The 22702-nt window shown below is 35.0% G+C and overlaps 2 protein-coding genes across 2 annotated transcripts; both read left to right on the top strand.

Annotated features, from left to right (window-relative positions):
* Positions 1 to 1520: 1520 nt before the first annotated feature.
* Positions 1521 to 8502, top strand: LOC127138053 (copper-transporting ATPase RAN1). Its single transcript, XM_051064460.1, has 9 exons — positions 1521 to 1996; positions 3560 to 4171; positions 4494 to 4923; positions 5098 to 5423; positions 5908 to 5966; positions 6074 to 6416; positions 7130 to 7312; positions 7426 to 7683; positions 7821 to 8502. Exons 1-9 carry the CDS (start codon positions 1709 to 1711, stop codon positions 8295 to 8297), a joined length of 2976 nt encoding a protein of 991 aa, XP_050920417.1. The 5' UTR covers positions 1521 to 1708; the 3' UTR covers positions 8298 to 8502.
* Positions 8503 to 16542: 8040 nt separating this feature from the next.
* Positions 16543 to 17694, top strand: LOC127138047 (uncharacterized). The gene has a single exon (XM_051064454.1). It carries the CDS (start codon positions 16645 to 16647, stop codon positions 17332 to 17334), a length of 690 nt encoding a protein of 229 aa, XP_050920411.1. The 5' UTR covers positions 16543 to 16644; the 3' UTR covers positions 17335 to 17694.
* Positions 17695 to 22702: the final 5008 nt, after the last annotated feature.

The following is a 22702-nucleotide window of genomic DNA, read 5'->3' as shown; positions in this document are numbered from 1 at the left end:
TATCTTATTTTTCCAACAAGATGATAATCCTATCAACTCTTGCGAATCTCTCTTCTCAAACCTAGCTTTCGTCTCCAACAATCCCTTTTGTTCTTCGGCCTCTTTTTCACCTACGATAGAATTTCTAAAACCTAACTTTTACCATATTTTAGAACTTATATGGTTTACTTTTCTCAAAATCACACTTTTTGACCACTTATTCCCAATTTCACTTCTCTCACCTCATATTTTCCTCTCTTTCCCCAAATGGCTCAAACTCCTATTTATTTATTTAAATAAATAAATATTTATATTAAATAAATATTTAATTTAAATAATTATTTAATTAAAATTTATATATATTTTATACTATTACGCCTTATTACAAAATAATTAATTATTTTTAATTTTTCAATAATCCCATTAATAATATTTTTATTATCTGCTCTACAATCTCATAATCTCGATAATTAGTAAATTATCAAATTATTCATATATTCCGAAAAACATCATAATACAAATATAATGAATAAATCATACCCCTAGTCGACACATTAACAAGAGGTACTGAAAATGATAAAAGACTACTAATGAAAACAATTTTTTACAAAAATATATTTTCGAAAGTATATTTTGGAATTTTTTTTTATAAAATCAAAATGTGAGTCTTATTCACCCTAATAATAATGTCTTTGTTAAATTTTTCCGAGAATTAAAATGTCCATTTTTAATTCAATTTGAGAAATCTCAAAAAGTAATGTTTTCATATATATATATATATATATATATATATATATATATATATATATATATATATATATATATATATATATATATATATATATTATTATCATATATCTTATTAGTATCATATATTTTTGGATTGTTTAATAGTTCTCATTTCTAAGATGTCGAATAGAATAACAGGATGATCATACATTTATCATAATGATTATATATTGTTGATGAAATTAATCTTTAATACAATACTACAATATATATTTTCTCTATTTCCCTCACATCATCGTAATATTTTTGCTAAATTGTTCCGCTAATTCAGATATCTATTTTTCAAATAATTTAGATATAGACAAAAGTACGATGATTACCGAATATAATTCACTTACCTATATATTTAATGTATTTGGGTACATCTCTAAAAATTTAAGAATATTTTCTTATGTGTGTAGCAATTTTAGGATGGGCTAAGTATTCCCCTTGTGCTAATGTGCTAATGCAAGTTTTCATAAATGATCCTTTGTTGTGTGTGCCCAAAAGACTTATATGGTAATTGGTCAAATATAACAGCATAATCTAGATCAAAGATAACCCTCTTGTGATATTGGTCCAATCTAATTTAGAGATAGGTTTATTCTAATAAATATCAAGTTTCTATAAAAAAATCCTTTGTTGTGTTTGCCAAACATAAGATAAGTTAAAAATAATATTATTATTTTTGTTATTAGTAGTCATCAAGTACAAAATATGATATTTTTTATAAATATTGATTACATTTCCATTTTTACTATGCAATTTCAATGAGATTAATTAATAACTAAAAACAAAAAAAGTACTCATCAACACAAATAAAAGAGTCAACAAGAGTGGAGAATTTTTTCATCTTCATTTGAATCTATTTCAATTTTCACCACTTAGTTTTATTTTTCTTCCATCTTTTTTTACTCCAAATTCTCAATTTCTCTCTTGTCGACACTCTCTCACTAAACCAATGGCGTCCGGTGATGTGAGAGACTTACAGCTCACTTTTCTACCCGCCGGCCGGAAAATTTCCGCCACCGATGACTCCGATGACTTGGAAAACGCACGGCTCCTTGACTCCCGCGACGGAATTGACGATGAGAGAAGAAGAATTCAGGTGAGAATCTCCGGCATGACATGCAGCGCTTGCTCGAATTCCATCGAATCAGCTCTGAAAGCCGTTGACGGAGTTCTCAGTGCTTCGGTTGCTCTACTGCAGAACAAAGCAGACGTAGTTTTCAACCCCGCTCTACTTAAGGTTCTCTCTTTTTTCCTTCACCGCTCAAGTTTTTTTTTACTGCAGTAATTCAGTGATTCCTCGTTTACTTCTTATGGTAATGATGTTTTAAAAATGAGTTTAGAAGAATTTGTTTTAGTGGATGTTTGGTTTGAAAGTGGGAGCACTTATAATTGATTTTAATATGTTTGATTGCTATCGGGTAGAATTGACTTTACTTGAAAGTAGAATTTGTAGCCTGAGTATAAACGTGAAACATGTCTAAATGATAACAGAGAAATTACTTGAAATAGGTAAATTTAGAGCCAGTTTGTTTTAGGTTTAAAAAATGAATTTTTTCCTTTGTATTTTTAAAAATGGATTTTATAAAACTGATTTTTAAAATATTAAAAGTTTTTTTATATTCGTTTTTTCTAATATCAAATATTAATTTTGGCATTCTATAATTTAAACATATATTATTGAAGATCAAAACATAGTCGAAATCGATATTTTTTCAAAAATTATATCTCTAAAATGATTTTTATGATAAGCCATTTGAAATAACTTCAAAATTAACTGATTTTTTGAAATTTTGATGTCCGAAAAAGTTTTAATAAAATGATGAAATATCTAAAATAATATTTTAAGAATAACTATTTCAAACCAAATTTTCATTTGAAATTTTTTAAAAAAAATTTCTCGTAAACTTTTTTTACACAAAATTATATTACATTATAAAAATCATTTAAAAAAAACCAAAACAAACTTAAACTGTTTTGTATCCCACTCCCATAAATGTATTTATTCAACCCATAAGGGTTGTATTGCTTCCATAATCAATTCTTGTGGTCTCAAAATTGATTTTTTTCCACCTTGTTTTTGTAACCAAACACTACACTAAATTGATTGAGTGCATTAGAAGACACAATTTTCAATCTTGTGTTGAAAACAATCTCAACCAAACTGATTAATAAGTATACTTTGTAATTTTGTATTTATAAAACTATAGAACATGTATATGAGAAAAATACAAAATTGGCTCGATGTCAGACATTGTCAGTCCCCTCTCCTACGCAGGCTACGCCCCCAACCTGTACCAGTCTTCTTCCTTATGCCTGTTCCTATAATCTATACACATTAATCAACTAACCCGTGGACTAAAATTGATTTGATGCTTCTCCTCTCAGTTCTATCTCATGATAACTCAAATCCAAACTTCAACTGATATGCATCCTCTTTTTATTATTATTTTTTTTGTATACTGTTACTTTTGTAGTAGTACAAATACCTTGATGCTCAAGTATGAAAATCATGTTGCCCAGTAAGCGGGCTTCCTTCAACTATTTGGCTCTGCTACTATTTAAAAATAATATCTTTATTGAATGGTGAACTATACAGATGCACACTAAAGCCTGAAATGCATGCTCTTATGTTGCATAGTAATTGAGTAAAAACATAATTACAAATTAAGCCTTTCTTTCTTCATGCATCTGTGTAATTCACCATTCAAGAAAGATTTTAACATAATGCCGGTATGAACTACTACCAGAAGTTTGTATTCAATAGATATTGAATTATATTTTGAAACCTGTCATATTCCAGGATGAAGACATTAAAAATGCAATTGAAGATGCAGGGTTTGAAGCAGACATATTACCCGAATCCAGTGGACTTGGAAATACTCCACATGAAACCCTGGTTGGACAGTTCACAATTGGAGGTATGACATGTGCAGCCTGTGTAAATTCTGTTGAGGGTATTTTAAGAAATCTTCCAGGGGTTAAAAGGGCCGTGGTAGCTTTGGCTACTTCGTTAGGCGAAGTCGAATATGATCCAAGTGTAATTAGTAAAGATGATATAGTCAATGCAATCGAAGATTCTGGCTTTGAAGCCTCGTTTGTACAGAGCAATGAGCAGGATAAAATCATTTTTGGAGTTGTTGGTGTGTACAGTCTAATAGACGCGCAAACTATAGAAGACATGCTTAGTAACATGAAAGGAGTAAGACAATTTTGTTTTGACCGGATATCGGGTGAATTAGATGTTCTGTTCGATCCTCAAGTTCTCAGTCCAAGGTCCTTAGTTGATGGGATCCACGAGGAAAATGGAAAGTTTGAATTACATGTTAAAAGCCCTTATACGAGGATGGCCTCTAAAGATGTTGAAGAAACCTCAAATATATTTCGTGTCTTTATCTCCAGCCTGTTACTTAGTGTGAGTATTTGTTTAATCTCAATTTACATAACAATCTTATGGTTTCTTTATATTTCCCTTTTTTTCTTTATTCGTATTCCTTTTCATGTGATCATGAATCACAATTTCTTTGTGGTATTTGAAATCACTTGCAAAATTACTGAATAACTTTCGATTCCAATCTGTACAAAGATAAATTACATAAGTTCTGTTAATTGCTGTCCTAAAATTAAGAAATACACGTCGTCATCACATTCAATTACTGATACTGTGTTAGCATATCTTATGTTTTTATGTTTTTGTTTGATCTTTTGAATTGATTCTAGCTTGATGCATTTATCAGGTTCCTCTCTTCTTCATGAAGGTAGTTTGTCCTCATATTCCATTTATGTATTCATTGTTACTTCGGCGACTTGGGCCTTTTCTCATGGGTGATTGGGTGAAATGGGCATTGGTGAGTGTCATCCAATTTGGAATTGGGAAGCGCTTTTATATTGCAGCTGGAAGGGCTCTTAGAAATGGTTCAACTAACATGGATGTCTTGATTGTTGTGGGAACTACCACCTCTTACGTTTATTCTGTTTACGCTCTTCTATATGGCGCTCTTACTGGATTTTGGTCCCAAACTTACTTTGAAACAAGTGCTATGCTTATAACATTTGTTTTGTTGGGGAAGTATTTGGAAGTCCTTGCTAAGGGAAAGACGTCTGATGCCATCAAGAAATTAGTAGAACTTGCTCCTGCAACAGCTTTATTAATTATTAATGATAAAGGTGCATATTACTTTCATTTTCTATGTTTGTTCTCGTAATCAAGAGGAGATGATTGACTATGATTGTCTAATATTTAGATTGAAATGTCATTTCCTAAGGGTTCTTCTTTTCTAATGTTTTAGACTTCATCAATTCATTGACAATAATAATCTAATAAGTATGTCGATTTTCTAGATGGTAAGTCTTTTAAAGAAAGAGAAATTGATTCTTTACTTGTTCAACCTGGTGACACATTGAAAACTCTTCCTGGAACAAAGATTCCTGCTGATGGTATTGTTACTTGGGGCTCAAGTTATGTAAATGAGAGCATGGTAACCGGTGAATCTGTACCTGTTTTGAAGGAGGTGAATGCTTCTGTTATTGGGGGTACGATAAATATGCATGGCGTCCTTCACATTAAAGCTACTAAAGTAGGATCTGATACAGTTTTGAGCCAAATAATAAGTTTGGTCGAAACAGCGCAGATGTCCAAAGCTCCCATTCAGAAGTTTGCTGATTATGTAAGTATTTGGGTCTTAGTTGTTGACCTTCATGTTCTACGGGAGTTACTTTCATTGTGTACGTGTTTCTGTATGTAGAACTAAATTGCATCATTCCCTCTTATGAAGAATACAATTTTAGTCTGAAACATATCTTCTGTTCTGTAAAATGTTTCTCGTGATTGACCGGAGGTAGTTTACCAGTGGTTTTTTCTGCATTTTCATTTTGTTATGCAAAACTTTCAAAATTTAGCACGCGTGAGCTTATAAAAGATACATTGAGTAGCTCGGAATCCACATTTGGTTAAGGTTGCATAGTTGGGGTAATATTTTGAAGGCTCTCCTCTGATTGCTGAAAAATGTGGTGTTAAGGAATCAACTTAAGCTGTTTTTTTGCTTGTTCATTATGCTCTAAAAGTAGGCTTTTTTTGCTGATTCAATAACATCCAGTAGTTGAGGGGTTCACATATGATATGAACTTGGGTACTGTTCTCTTTTCTGGCAGGTAGCAAGCATATTTGTTCCGACCGTTGTTTCTTTGGCCTTATTGACATTTTTGGGTTGGTAAGTTCATTTTAACTGGTTTTGTTATATTGCTTAAAGTTGACTTCTAATATGACTGAAATGCTTATTCCTAATCTTATCTTTAAATTTGAATTTATTATCTGCAGGTATATTGCTGGAGCTGTTGGAGCTTACCCAGAAGAATGGCTGACTGAAAATGGAAATCACTTTGTGTTTGCCCTAATGTTCTCAATATCTGTAGTGGTGATTGCATGTCCCTGTGCACTTGGCTTAGCAACACCAACAGCTGTCATGGTGGGAACAGGGGTTGGGGCTAACAATGGTGTATTAATTAAAGGAGGAGATGCCTTGGAAAGGGCTCAAATGGTGAAGTATGTGATATTTGATAAAACAGGCACTCTAACTCAGGGAAAAGCCAGTGTTACTTCTGCCAAGGTATTCACTGGAATGCAACGAGGGGAATTTCTTACATTGGTGGCTTCTGCTGAGGTGAATTCTGATTTTTTGTCGATTTTTGTCGTTTTGTTATACTGTCACATATCTTTTTATTCCTCCCTTCCTCTTGTCACAGATGGCTTAACTTCTTTAACTGTGTTATCGTTAGAATTCAAGTTAGTTATTAGTGCCACTTCATCTAGGAATAGGCTAATTGAAGGATATAAAAGAGATGGGGCTCATATACTCAATGCCTGTGTGAAAATGTGGTGTCAAGGTCTCTTGGTGGTCTTGGATATTAGCCCGTTGTCACCCCCTGTTCTCTCCAAACTCCCTAACAAGCTTCACCTTATTTTTGGTAAACAGCATCTGGGAACTAACAAATTACCAAAAATGCGATAAAGTAGAAACACAATTTAGCTACAGCGTCCGACAATTTGTGCTTACATCTTTGACAGCAGAGCGGTTGTTGTGATTTTTATTAATCACAATTAGGGCTACAAGATTACAATTTGTGTTTAAATGCTACAGTCCTAACTTAACCCTCAACTTTGCTACGCTCAAGCAACTATCACTTGTTAATAAATATGAGCAATAGTGCAATACACACTAGTTATGGCATGCTGTCACGGGTATGGGATAAGCAATAAGATTGGAGTAGATTTATTATTTTCTTATTTGTTTAATTTGTCGGAAAAACTTATTTTTCTATGTTAGAGGAGCCAATAGCAAGTCAATAACTTATTTTATTTGTTTATATAATTCAGGCTAGCAGTGAACACCCACTAGCAAAAGCAGTATTAGCATATGCACGCCATTTTCATTTCTTTGATGATTCTTCAGCTACTACAGAGAATGATGTGAAGTCTGGGTGGCTTTTTGATGTCACGGACTTCTCTGCTCTCCCAGGAAGAGGTGTTCAATGCTCTATAAAGGGGAGGCATATTTTGGTATTGTCACTTTACTATTGTTTTGTAATATTTTTGTGTGTAGAGTTTCTTACGAGTTATTGACTATTTTTTTTGTAAAGAGTTTCTCATGAGAGGCAGCATATCCTCAACAGGTTGGCAACAGAATGTTGATGTTGGAAAATGATATTGATATTTCAAAAGAAGTGGAAAATTTTGTTGCTGAGCTTGAGCAAAAAGCGCAGACAGGGATACTAGTATCATATGATAATATATTGATCGGAGCTTTGGGGGTGGCAGACCCACTAAAAAGAGAAGCTTCTGTAGTTATAAAGGGCCTCCAGAAAATGGGTGTCATACCTGTTATGGTTACAGGAGATAACTGGAGAACAGCTAACGCTGTAGCCAAGGAGGTCTGTATATCACTGTACCATGTTTCTTTTTGTGCTGGCCAGTAAAATGTATTTTCTGATAACTAGCATTGTTTATTTTTCTGAACCAAAATTGACAACATTGTCAAACTAGTGATGGCGAATGTTTTGCATGGCAGGTTGGCATCCAAGATGTGAGGGCAGAGGTGATGCCTGCGGGAAAAGCCGACATTGTTCGTTCATTCCAAAATGATGGAAGCATAGTTGCAATGGTGGGCGATGGTATCAACGATTCTCCAGCATTAGCTGCTGCTGACATTGGCATGGCAATTGGGGCTGGAACTGATGTTGCAATAGAAGCTGCTAACTTCGTGTTGATGAGAAATAACTTGGAAGATGTGATCACAGCCATCCATCTTTCACGGAAGACGTTTGATCGTATTAGATTGAATTACGTATTCGCGATGGCTTACAATGTTGTTGCTATACCAGTTGCAGCTGGGGTTTTATATCCTTCACTTGGCATCAAGCTGCCACCATGGGTTTCTGGTGCATGCATGGCTCTTTCTTCTGTAAGTGTTGTATGCTCTTCTTTGCTTCTTAAAAGGTATAGAAGACCCATACTTACCACAGTTCCTGAAATAGTTGTAGAATAACAAGATTGTAATGAAAACAATAGATTACAATTTATTACTCCATTGTAAAGGGGTTTAGAATAGGAACTTGTAATTCCAGTTTTGTGCATGTGCTTTCACTTTCTGCATCCATAGGGTGTGCTATTGTAATTGTAGCTGCCAATTGGTTGTAACTTTCTTGATTTATAATTGGTGTATCAATGTAGTCTCTCTGCTTTTGGCGCAAGCTCAAGTTTACCAATCATTATTTATGTGTAACTTCTTCCATGGAGTCATATATGCAATTCATATGTGAACATGCCCTGAATCAAAGTAGGTTGATGAAACTTGTCCTGTTTCATGTGGTACCTAGGTTTAATATTAGGGACACTGAATTTGTCTCTAAAAATGAATAATCACATGAGTATGTTCGAAGAAACCTGTTCACTGCTTTTTCTGCTTTTGACCCAATTGCATCGGCTTCCATCGATTTTATAACAAGACTGATTCATCAAGACTGATTCAATAGTCAGTACGTATCATTTAATTCTTCCGATTCTGGTTTGACTTGTTTTGATGAATGTAAGTGAACATAATGAGTGCGATCAAATGAATAGAAATAAGTTTCTATTTCCACATTGTTTTATGTGGAAATCTCTCTTTTCTATTAATACTATTAAACCAACAAACTCATTATACTTTTTTTATGGAAAAACCTTTTCTATTAAGCAGCAACAACAGAAACGGTGGGGACAAATCCAACACTGAAATTAGATATAAAGATATTCCTGACACATCCATTGATGTGTTTAAGCCTTCTAATAAGAAGCACGTGGCTTCAGTTGTCGATAAAGATATTCAAAAACCCTCTAAGAAGAGATATGTACGAAGGAGATTGAAAAGGAAATTAAGGAAGTTATTGCATCTACTGAGTTGATTCCCTCCAAATTTAGGAGTGGAAGGTCTTCCAAGAAAGAGAAAGTTGCTTTTCTTCCTGTCACCTTAGAAGCACCTCCAAGGAAGAAGAGATCGAGGAAACCGGCTGAGATTTTTATTCCTGTCACCTTAGAAGCACCTCCAAGGAAGAAGAGATTGAGGAAACTGGCTGAGATTGAAGAGGAAGAAAAAGAAGAAGATATTGGTATATCCTTGATCAGGAAGAAGAAAACTGAAAGTAACACCAATCAGAAGAGTGTAATTGAACCTAACTTCAAGTGTGTTCAATTTTTAGCATCTGCTATTTAAGATCAATCAAAGAAGCATTCAGAAATATCTGATGTTGGGAATCAAGAGGTTAATGTTGTTGGTGAATTGAAATCTACTAAGGTTCAAGCTACTGAAGTTATGGTCGGGTTAAAGTCTCGTGTGTCTGAAGCTTCTGATGTTCCTGAAGAAGTCGCCTCAGAAGCAGTTACTACAGAAGCTCTGAATACTGGTGTAACAAGTATTAATCTGAACTTAATATCTGAAGTTGATTTTGATTACTCCACCCTTAACCGCAAATCACCAACCCCTTCACTAATTCCCTCACATATTCCTTCTCTTATACGTCCTTCCTCATCCATTGTTGAACCCATGGGTGATCAGAATCAGTTAGCTCTTAATACCATGTCTGATCAACCAGCACCTATTAACACAATGTATGAGCCACCTATAGATATCTTCAGTGGAAATACTTCTTATTTAAGTCTTTAATCAGAACATGATGAAGCAAGTTTATAAGCTAACATTAGCCTAACATCCTTTGACCCTAAACCCGTCTTCATCAACCCTATTCATGCCATCCCTATTAGAAATTTCTCTCCTCAAGACTAACCTTCTAACCAAACATGTTTTGCTTCTGAAGTTGAACATGTAACTTTTGTACAATCATAAATTACATTTCCACCAAGAACACCTCAACCTTCACCCCCTGCATCTCCTCATATAGAACCTAGTCTTATTCAAAGTCAATCTCAGGTTGAAATGATTGTTGTGGTGTTTGGTATCCATATGGTTGTTGCATGTTTTGGTTTTGTGATGTTTGGGCTTCTTGGCTATAGTAGGAGGAGGGATGGTTGGTGTTAAATGATCGCTGAGTATTTTGGCTAAGGCGACTATGATAGGATGATGTGTTCGGTGTATAACGATATTGGGTGTCTTGATGATGATCTACTTGTTGGGGGTGGCACGGGGTATGCTCTTGTAGTTTTCTGTGTTTGTGGATTGAAAATTTTGATGGATAAGGGGTTATGAGTAACCGGTCTGAAAATGTTGTTAGGGGTTAGATGTTGAACCTTCTGGTGTGTAAGTTTCCTAGCGTGGGTCGTATAGGTATATATCCTCGGCGATGAACTCAAATCCAATCGATCAGTACTAAGCCATATAATTACGAGTTAGTTTTTCTTCGGTTGTCATCACAGTGTCAGTTAAGACATGGTCTTGTCGGTGTTTCCATTTTCGACACTAAGATCTAGTGAAGTTTTGCCATGGGTTAAAGGTCCATTGGTCGTTAACTTTACGTAGATGCCATTCTCCGAGGTTTGTCGGGGGATCTGGGATGTGTTGAAGCATATCGAACTGCAATTTAACATGATCACTATTGTGCATCTCCACAGTGGTGAATCTTATGATCGGTGTTTATGCAGTCCAAACGATTGCGTCTTGTTCGTAAATTTCATGGTCATGATCCAAATTTAGATATGAATGCCAAATGAACTGAAATGTGAACATATATTAGATTGTAAATTTGTTAGAAGAAATTAACAAAATTTTACGAAATAATTAGGTTAATGACAATACATTCGTTGGTCGAAGGTGATCCAAGAGATTGCGATATTGGATAATACAATGTCTAGGACATATGTTATAACTCATACCACGTGCCGACCATCTGCACCATAAAAGTAAAAATATTATTTAGAGATAATAATCGGAAAATTAAGTAAATATAGTCCATTTTTAAGAACTTACTTTTGTGCGTACGGGAATGTGAATGGGTTGTTGTTGACGGACGCTAGGGACGATAGTCTAGACCAACCCATGCTTGGAGCAAAACAACACATCCAAAAAATGTAGATGTGTCTTTGTGTGAATGTTTACCCAAAGAGCTATAAAGATAAACCAAACAAGTGGACCCCAACTGTAACTTCTTATTCTATCTACATGTCTTAGTAAAGGTAAATACATAACATGCATACTATAACCGCTACCTTCGGGAAATAAAAATAAACCAATTAAAAGCATAATATAACACATAGTTTTTATTATTCGAGCCTCTCCGGTAGAATTCTCATCTAACTGTAAGCTGTTATAATATGCCTTAAGGTGTGAAAGGAGTAAACCTTGACCTCTCGAGTTATCATCTAACAAGTAAGCATCTAAGAGGTCCATGCAAATTGAATTCGCATAGTTGGTTTTACCATTTATCGCCTTACCTTCGATAGGCAGTCCCAATAACATGTAGACATCTTCTAACATCACGGTACATTCCCCGGTTGGAAACCAGAATGTGTGTGTCTCGGGATGCCATATTTCACATAATGCAAGAATAAATTTAGTATCAACCGACCAAGATATTATTTTGCTTACATGTCCAAAACCGGTGAGTTCGACATAAGGTTGAATCATCGCGTCCATGTGAACAAATTCATGGACACAAGTTCGAAACCTAGAAACATCCTAAAAAATAAACAACAAAATAAGTTACTTTATAAAAAATTGTGTTAGAAAAATAATATAAGAATTAAACGCTTACATAAGTTGTTATGTTTGCAACTGTGCCTCTATGCGATTCACCCATAGTTAGCAGAGACATCTTGTCGTAGTAAATATATGAAACAACGGTTGTTGCAGATAAAAGAGTGATTTTTGCAGAGGAAGAAGTGATTGTTGGTGATGAAGAAGTGAATCTTGCATGGCTATTTATAATGATAGGCATGCAAATACATGCAAAAGTTTGAATGCATGGAGAAATGGGCTTGCATGCAGGCGCCAATTGGTTTGGCTTACACATGCAAAGTTTCAATGCTAGCACCATATGGAATGGCGCCTCCTAGGCTTGCATGCATGCATGGTCTTCACATAGGCTGCAGGCTGCATGACTATCTGCGTACAAAATCTCGAGGTCTGCAAGGCACCACATGGATTGGCGCCTATGTATAAATAATACATGCAATCGCCAATAGGAATGGCGTTAGGGCTTGCATGTATGCCATGTCACAAGGTTATTTATGTGTCTTACCATGTCATCCTAAAATCAACACAAATTCATTTGCACCAAAAGATTTACTATTCATCTACACCCAAATATTATAATATCATTTGCATCCAAATATATTATCAATACTCACTACAACGGTGAGACATATGAGTATGATGTATACAGGTTTTGTTTTCGAAACACCGATACTACCCGACTTACGATCAAGAGATATTCAAATTTCTTGCATTTGATAAAACGAATAGAATCCTGCATAGGATCTGATCTTGTGTCACAAATCACGTATCAAAATCCAATTTATTTCGAGAACAGTCAACGTAAAATTTACCCGCTAAAGGTACGGGACGATGTTGAATATATGTTTGTTAGTCACGAACATTCCGATTTCAACTCTATTGAGTTATATATTACTCTTCAATAAAGTATACCATCTCAGCAATCTCAGATAACTAATCAAGATGAATTTGATGAATTTGATTCAGAAAACTCAGATGAGACCGACCTAGAAGTAGAAACAGAAGTCAACGTCGTTGATGATGATGAAGAAGAAACCAAGACACGGGTCGATCATATGTTGAACAACAACATTGAAGAAGACGACCATCCAACGCCATTACCTCCAAGTCATGTATATAATCCGCCTCAACATATGACAAACATGGATTTGCATGACGACGAAACATACAACAGTGTTTTTTAGAACCCGTATCCACGATCAGAGGGTGAGTTAAAAATGGGAGACATGTTCCACACTAAAGAAGAATGTGTGCGAGTTATCAAAATTTTTCACATGAATAACTCTGTTGATTTCACCGTGAAACGCACTAATTCGAGAAGATATGTCATCGAATGTCGTAACACCCTTTGCAAGTTTCGATTGGCTGCGTCTCACAAGAAGAGAAGCGATTCTTGGGAGATAGCTTCTATAGACCCAGCTCACAGTTGCATTGCCAGTAATGTTGTACAAGATCATTGTCAATTAAATGCTGAATTGATATGTCAAGACATTTTGCCGTTTGTTAACAAAGACCCATCAGTGAAGGTGAGTATAATAATATATCATATCGTCACAAGATATAATTATACTCCATCTTACAAGAAAGCGTGAATTGCAAGGACAAAGGTTGTTGAACATGTATTCGGCAACTGGGAAGATTCATACAAAGAATTGCCACGATTTTTATGGGCACTTAAAACATACACACCAGGAACTGTTGCAATTATGGAGACATTGCCAACATTTATGCCATACGGAACTTATGTTGATGGAAATATAATCTTTCACCGCCTCTTTTGGACGTTTCAACCATGCATCAAAGGTTTTGCATCCTGCAAACCTATTATTCAAATTGATGGAACATGGTTATACGAAAAATACAAGGGTACTTTGCTTATGGCTATTGCACAAGACGACAACAATAATGTCTTTCCCATTGCCTTTGCTCTGGTTGAAGGTGAAACCGCTGGTGGTTGGGGTTTCTTCCTTCGTCATCTAAGAACACATGTCGCTCCACAAGCCAATCTCTGTTTGATTTCAGATAGACATGTTGCCATTGAGAGTGCTTACAATAACCAAGATAACATATGGCATGATCCTCATTTTACCCATGTCTATTGCATTAGACATATCGCACAAAACTTCATGCGTGCAATCAAAGACAAGAACCTTCGTAAAAAAGTGGTGAATGCAGGGTATGCTCTAACTTAGCCTTCATTTCAACATTACCTGACGAAATTAGATTGTCTAATGCAGATGCAGGAAGGTGGGTGGATAACATACCATTAGAATAGTGTACAAGGGCATTTGACAGAGGTTGTTGATGGGGCCACGTGACAACAAACCTTGTGGAATGCATGAACGACGTATTCAAAGGCATTAGAAATCTACCAATAACCGCATTGGTCAGAACAACCTATTTTAGGTTGACATCTACCTTCGCAACCAGAGGTGAAAGATGGAGTGTAGTGTTAATGTCAGGTCAATTATTTAGTGAATGTTGTATGAAAATGATGAAAGAGGAAACTATTAAAGCTAGCACACACGCGGTTACAATCTTTGACCGTCATAGGCAAAATTTCAGTGTATAGGAAATAATGGACAACAACAAGGGGATGCCAAATTTATCCTATGCTGTCAGACTAAACATAAGTTTGTGCGACTGTGGAAAGTTCCAAACCTTTCGTATTCCTTGCTCCCATGTCATTGCGGCATGTGCACATACTCGTCAGGACGCTTATAGTCATCTATCTGATGTTTACAAGGCCAATAACGTCATGAATGCCTATAGCGTAAGCTTCTCAGTGCTAGAAATGGAGGAATACTGGCCTCCATATGAGAGGGACATAGTTTGACACAATGATGAGATGCGAAGAAAGAAAAAAGGACGACCAAACAACATGCGTATTAGAACAGAAATGGATACGACTGATAAAATGATAAGATTATGTAGTATATATCTTCAACCCGGACACAATAAGAACAAATGTCTCAATCTATGAGCAACCTCTGCATCATAATTTAGTATCTCCTTTCAATTTTTGTAACCTTTAATTTTTATATAACATTAACTTTTTGTTACAACAAGGTTAACAACAAACATCACTCCAACATAAGCACACTTAAAACAGAACAAGTCTAAATAAACAATACAAAAAATAAATATCGAATACAAATGAAAATACTTAACCACAATATTTAAAAACAATTTTTCTAACTAATTACAACAATCAAACTGATGTCATCTGGTCCAAACATCACTTCCCTATCATCCTTATCAGTTTTTACTCGCACCCAACCAAATATACTATCGAGTCTCTCATCTCAATACTTCTAATTTTTCCCCTTCTGGTATTTTTCCATCTAACCAACGAACCAACTCCCTATTTAGTTGATCGAAACGACAGATGTTCCAAAAGAGCATCAACATTGGAGGCTTGTCTCTCGAATAAATCACTTTTCCATAGCGGCGGCAAACACCAAACATGTTTGCAATATGACGAAAAGAGATGTGGAAAAATGAATCACTTAACACCTTTATTTATAATAAAAAAATTGCACATTACACAGAGGCATCAGACCAATTGGTGTCTTCTCTCAATTTATACACATGAGCGCCAATTGGATTGACATCATCATGTGTTGTTGCCAGTTCATTAGTGTTCCCTCTTAAAAATTAAGGGTAGACGCCAATTGGTCTGATGCTTATGCCTTAAGTCTTTTTTTGAAACTGAAATAGATTGAGAATTTATTTGAAAACTGAATTATTTTGAGAATTTTTTTAAAATATGAGATATTTAAGTAAAAAATTCACAGCTTGACTCAATAATTACTTACGATATTTTCAAAATTGTAAAAGAAAAATAATATGGTGTATTTTTTAAAAATTACTATATGCTCCTCATGCACAGTCTCTTCCATGAAGTATGGACAAAGTAAAAATATTATCCTGTGACAAAAAATATATAAAAAAAAGGTATAGGATAGGTATGTGGAATGGAAACGAAGACCAAGACTAGTACCCTACACTCACGTGCCTCTTGACTTCTTCTTCTACACTGTACATCACCTATATTACGTATAATAAAAATAATAAAAATATTTTTGTTTAAATTAAAAATAAAATTAACAAAAAGTTCATGAGGTAAACTATGAGGGATGTGTTTTCTTATTGAATCAGTATAAATAAAGTACTATAGCTTGAAGTACCTTACACGTTCATGCCAAGTTTATACAATTACACATGAAATGAAACTTAATTAAATCAAATCAACAAGGTATGGTGGGTAGGTAGCTATAACACATATATCTCACTTTATAATTTTCAACTCCACAGTACACATTTTTCTGTCCAAACAAACACTAAGACCAACATAACAAACAAACACTCTCAAAAAATGATGTTATCATTGATTTTGATTTCGTCACTAATATCATTAACTTCAATATACGTTCTTTCCTCGAACCACACTATTCTTTGTCTCTAAGTTTCTTCCCTATCACTATCAAAGAATAGTCAATATTGGACATTTTTACTTTGACCATGAAAATTGACAATACTCACATACATATACATAAACACATAGTAACACATAACACATAATACTAAACTAAACAAACATGTTTCATTTCATTCTTTAAATATTCTAAGACTATGTCAATAGAGTTAAGTACTTGATCCTCTCCTCAATATGAGTAATACTACTATGACCGCTTCTACTGATCAATATTGGATGCAATTCTATCAGCAACCTCTCATGGATGATCATGCTATAGAAAATTTCTCTGATTCTACTGTTATGACAACAAATCCTCTTCCATTAGAAACCATGGTTTTGAGTCCAACAAACTCATACACAAACAACACTAGTGACCAATTGACACCAAAGGGTGGTAATGTATCCAAACCTATTAGAAGAAGATCTAGAGCTTCTAAGAGAACACCAACAACACTTCTCAATGCAAATACAACAAATTTCAGACAACTTGTGCAGCAATTCACAGGTTGTCCTAGCACTACTTCGTCGTCGATGTCGTTGTCGTCGCTAGGTGTTCATAAAGGACCTATTACCTTAAACTTTCAACAAGGTAGCAAACAGAATATTCAACATGATACATCAACAGCAACAGCTAGGTTAATGCCACAGTTTAGTAGCAGCACAGGTTACAATCAAGTTTCTAGGCCATTTCCATTGAAGATGGAACAAATTCAAGTGGCTCAGCAACTTCAGAATGGTTATAACTCGTTTGATTATGTCAAGAACAACGATTTTATTCCGAATTCGGGTAATATGGATGTTTCTGATGGATTGGTTGTGGATAATGATTTTGGTTTGCAAGATCTATCTGTGAATGCATTCTCTAATGATACTTTTATGTGATGGAAATTATTGTTTAATTAAGTAGACTTAGTTATGTTTTGTTTATTGTTGTATGCATTTTCACCTATTATAACAATAATGTATAAGGTCTTTTTTATATGCTGGCTTTAGTATCTTTATATTCATCAGAAGAAAGCATGTGAGGTGTTCTAAGCTAGTGTGATTCATTCATATCTTGTAGCTTTGAATTGAATTGGATAGTTCAAAAGAAGTGATGCAGTTTTGGTCACCGGGAAGAGTTCGAGGTGGATTGGAATAGAATGGTGGGCTAGTTTTGGCTGCATCTGTAGCATAATCAAATACTACTTTGAACAAAGTTCATCCTTATCTTTTCTCTCTTATATTACGAGGTTTATTTAATATGTGTACAGATGTCCAATATATTGTTAGTAGAGTTTTTAAATGGGTTTGAGTGGACCGGGCCTGGTTATTTAATCAACTGCTAAAATTGAATTCACTTCGATTATGATGAGGTGTGCACCCAATGATATAATAAAGATATACAACATTAATTTTTATCTATCACATAAATTTAGTTAAGCGACATTTGTTCGGTTAGAAACTAGAAACACGCGAAGATCAAATGAATTTGGATTCTAATGTTGTAGAGTGAACTTTCGGTACGGCAGAGTGAAAGTGGGATTACATGTCAGAACTGTAACATTCAAATTAGTGAATGAGTTGATATTGGGTGAAAATTATATAACACGCAAGTATACATTGTCTATAGTAGTAAGTTTTAAAAAATAAAATATTATTTTCACAAGGAATGTAATAGAAAACTATCTTTTGTAAACGAGCATGAGTTTGATTTAAATAAGTTAAATCAATAATGGAGAATAGGTTGGAAATGATCCATTAATATAACTTATCCATTGTATGAATATATGATGTGATATGTCGTGTCAGATGAGATCTGAATGTCATCTCATGGTGTATTTCTATAACATCAGTATATATGCTAGAATGTTATAAGCACTTTGAGTAATTCAAATGTTGTAACTGGTTAACACGGGATGTAACTAGTTACAACAAAGTCAAAAGCACTTCTAAGTAGCGGAAAAGTGAAGTTTTCGAGGGTTTAACCGGTTACAATTGAAAGTATTTAATTTTCATGTCAGATGTAACCGATTAACCAAATGGGTAACCGGTTATAGGCCCGAGATTTTGTAATTTTTTGTTATGTAGTTGTATGTTTTAGGTCCCAATTGATTTGTAACACTTGTATAAATGCCTTGAGTGCATTCTCATCTCGGTGAGTAAAAAGTAATACAATTTTCACTTCTCACACTCAATTCTCTCTCTCTCTCTCTCTCTCTCTCTCTCTCTCTCTCTCAATTTTACTCTTTCACTCTACACATTCCAATTTTCTCCATCATTGTTCACCAATCTTATGGTTCAAAGTACCAATATTTGGCATCAAGAGTCTGGTTCTGATCCACAAACACCTAGTGTGCAACATAAATTATGTTTCCAATGAAAGAATATATGAAAACCTACATATCCTTGATGCGCAAAATTACGACAAATTGTGCAAGCAAATGAAAGTGTTTTTTGGCTACCAAGATGTTTTTGAAGTCGTCAAGAATGGGATGAATCCCCTTCTCCAAGGTACAACAGATGCACAATAAGCAATGCATAAGGAAGAGAAGAAGAAAGATTTCAAGGCGTTGTTTTTTATCCATCAATGTGTGGATGGTGACAATCTTGAGAAAGTTTATGATTGTGAATCGTCAAAGCAAGCGTGAGAGATCTTAGATGCAGGGGCTGATAAGGTGAAGATGATGAGATTACAAGCTCATAAGCGTCAACTTGAATTGATTCAAATGCAAGAAAAGGAGATTGTCAACGATTTCACAACGACAATCACTCGATTGATGAATCAAGTGAAGGCATGCTAAGAAACAGTCATGGAGAATCTCGCAGTGATGAGAAAAGAGGAGCTGCAAAGCTCTCTTGAGGCTCATGAGCCAATGATGGATGAGAGAAATAATGATAAGGAAAAGGCAGAGATCACTTTGCAAGCTCGACTCAACGAGAAGGACAAGAGATCGAAAGGACAGTGTGTAACACCCCTTTTTCTACCCCAAAATACTTAACATATAATCAGAGTAAATAGGCACGCATATAACCAAAAGGGCGTCTGTAAGACCCCAATTTTGGGCCCTAAGATCCCTCATGGCCCATATTATTCATATCATAACCTCAAGGATCATTGCATGCCTTTGTCCCCTCCTAGTGGGTAGATTGCCTTGTGGGTTGTTTCTTGATCACCAAGCATACTTTGCATTTGTATATCTTTGCTTTCATATGTTTATTATTCAAAAAGTACAAAAATATTGTCAGTCTAACCTTTTTGCTTGCAGTTAAAGTAATCATCAGCAATTAGGTCAAAGTCAGTCATTGATCAGTCAAAGCAATGGATGGTGGCCATTCTTGCAGAATTTGGGCACCATGATCATTAATCAAAGGTTCATACAACTTGAGACATCATTTGAAGTCAAGTTCTCAAAGAATTAGGGTTTGGAATTCATCAGAAGTGGTCCAATCATCCAAAACCCTAGAAAAGTCAAACTTGGTCAACTGTTGATTTAATCAAGGATTTGATGGATAGAATTGATCTGAAGGAGCTCATTCATGCTTGTATAAGCCTCATCTATCATGTCAAACCTCATCATGGAAGAAAATCAAGTCAAACAGAAAATTTCCCAAAATAGCAAGTGGACCTGTAATTTCAACTGCCAAAAATGGAAACTTCTTGATCTTAAACTTACATCATGATACAAGCTTCAAATGAATTTTTGCCCAACATGAAAGTTGAAGATCTTGTCTTCCCATTTTCAAAAAGTCCAAGAACTCTCAAATCCCATGTGTGGTTGTCAAGATATGATCAATTCGTTTTCATCAATTCTTGAACTTCAAAGGAGCATATCTCTCAAACCATAAGGCCAAATTTGGTGGGGTTTTTTCCTACAAACCACATTTTTCATCCTCTTTCCAAAAATATAAATTTCATTCATCAAAACCCTACCATTCAAAATGGCATTTTTGGACCTATTTCATTAAAAAACCAAGTTTGACCAAACTTTGACTTTTTGATTCTTTGACTTTTTCTTAATTTGGCCAATTGGGAAATGTTTCATATGTTATTTGTGACTTGCTCAAAGCCCTAAATCATCATCATACCACCATTTTACCATCATTTTGGCCTAAAATGCAAAGTTGGCAAAATGTGCAAATGGTTTGAAATAAGTGAAAACAAGGACAGCATTCTGGTACAGACCACAAACAGCATTTGCAAATGTCCTTTTCTGCTCATTTCAAGGCCCATTCGACCAAACCATCACACCTCCACTTCACTTATGTGTAGCTTAGCAAAAATGCAATTGAGTTCATTAACACTAAACCAACTTAGCACATGGTTTAGTAATGATAAACAGACCATATTTAAGCTTCATTCTGTCAAATCCAACCCTAGTTTTTGCAGCCTACCAAACAGAAATACACTTTCTCTCTTTCTTGCATATTGGTTCGACTTGGATTTCTGCTCAAAGGTCTCAAAGAAACTCGAGCACACTTGGTTCCTCCATATTCCAAACAACATTTTGAAGCTTAATCAACCTCCATTCCCTTGCTGTAACAGCTCTTTCTCACTCTGCTTTTCATCAAGTTCAACAATGGCAAAGGTTGGTTCAAGCTCCCTCGTGCGGTTTTGAGTTGGATTACCTCAAGGATTCATCAACATAAAGCACAAGCATCATCTGTTTGCACTCATAACCACCAAAGCACCACTGTTTCACATTTTCTTCAAAAATAAGTAAGTGAATCGACCTCCTCCTTTTACCAGGCCATGATATGTTTTAGATAGTTTGTTGTATGCTGATTCCAATGAACATTAGTTTGCTCAAAATGATCAACTATGCTGAGAGAAATAGGGATTTCATTTTTCATGCTTAAATGTGTTTTTTCATCGATTTGCATTGCTGGAGTTGATTTAATGAATTTGGACATTATATTCTTGTTGTTTGATGCTTGATGATGCTATTGGTACCTTTGATTTCAATTTCTGGGCACATTAAATTTTCGAGATGCATGAGATGAGTTTATGCAAGCTGCTGTTTAAACCCTAGTTTTCCAGAAGTTTACATGAATGTAGTGGCTTACTATTGCTTTAGTTGTGTGAGAGCCAATACCATGCTGTGGTGTGATTTGCTGTTGTGATTGTTGTTCGAAATTGGTTTTATGATGTTGCTTGCATGCCATAGCCATGAATGCCATGCTGATTAAACCCTGCTGCAGTTTTGAAACCCTCATGATCATGTTTGTTCTGTTGTTCTCAAATGTTGCATGAACATTGTTAACACCTTGCTGTTTGCCATACTGGTCGAATTTTGTTCTGATAACATGAATGTATGCTGTTGTTTTGAACCTTATGACCATGCCTAGAAAATCCATATGATTGTGTCGTATGCTGTTTGTCTGTTGGTGTTTGAATGATTGTTTTGAAGTTGGATAATGAACATGCTCTGCTGTTTTGAAACCTTAAGCTATGCCCAGAATTTCCCATGTTTATGATTGTTTTGTTGTTGATTAAGGTTGCATAAGGTTGGTATGTCATGGCCCTGTTTGATTATTGCTGTTGTTTGTTTTGATTAGTTTGATGATGATAAACATTGAGTGATGAATGATGCTTGCTGTTATGATGAGTATGCACAGAATTTTCTCATGAATGTTTTGGTCTATTGTTGTTGTGATAAAAATGATGAATATCCTGCTGTTGTATGTTGGTCGAAGGTTGTTTGGATGCTTGAAAATGCCAATACCATGCTGCTAAAACCCTAGGGTTTTTTAGAAACACAGGATTTGAGTTCATTTGGCCGGTTACTGTTTCATTGGCTGAGAGCCAATCAAAACATTTCGTTTTGCAGGGCCAAAACGCGCAGCTTTGATTAGTGAGCTCAATATTACAACTTTGCCACGGTTGACCTTGTTTGACCATGCTTTTGTTCATGTTTAATCCAAATTGTTCATCAACTTCAACAATTAATTTCTCATCCATTTCAACTCCAAAAATTCTGATTTTTTTTGCATGATGATCACAAAGATGTCTGGTATTTGATTGTGATTTTTAATTAATTTTCCATTGGCTGGATTTTAATTGATAATTATTTTCTTGACATGTATGCATAAATGATACACATTGCCATTCCTTTTGTGAAATACTCATGTTGCATCCAATGCCCTTGAAACTTTTTGTGGTGAAACTAGACACATTGACCTTTGTTTCCATATAGAGTTTGTGGATTTCCCATTTGTGGATTGAGAGTTATGATTTTTTGAAGTTATGTGTTACATTTGGTGCTACATG

The sequence above is a fragment of the Lathyrus oleraceus genome, chromosome 1, assembly GCF_024323335.1.
Source record: "Lathyrus oleraceus cultivar Zhongwan6 chromosome 1, CAAS_Psat_ZW6_1.0, whole genome shotgun sequence".
Lineage (NCBI taxonomy): Eukaryota > Viridiplantae > Streptophyta > Magnoliopsida > Fabales > Fabaceae > Lathyrus > Lathyrus oleraceus.
The sequence above is the reverse complement of the archived record's forward strand: the minus strand, read 5'-3'. Positions and strand labels throughout refer to the sequence as shown.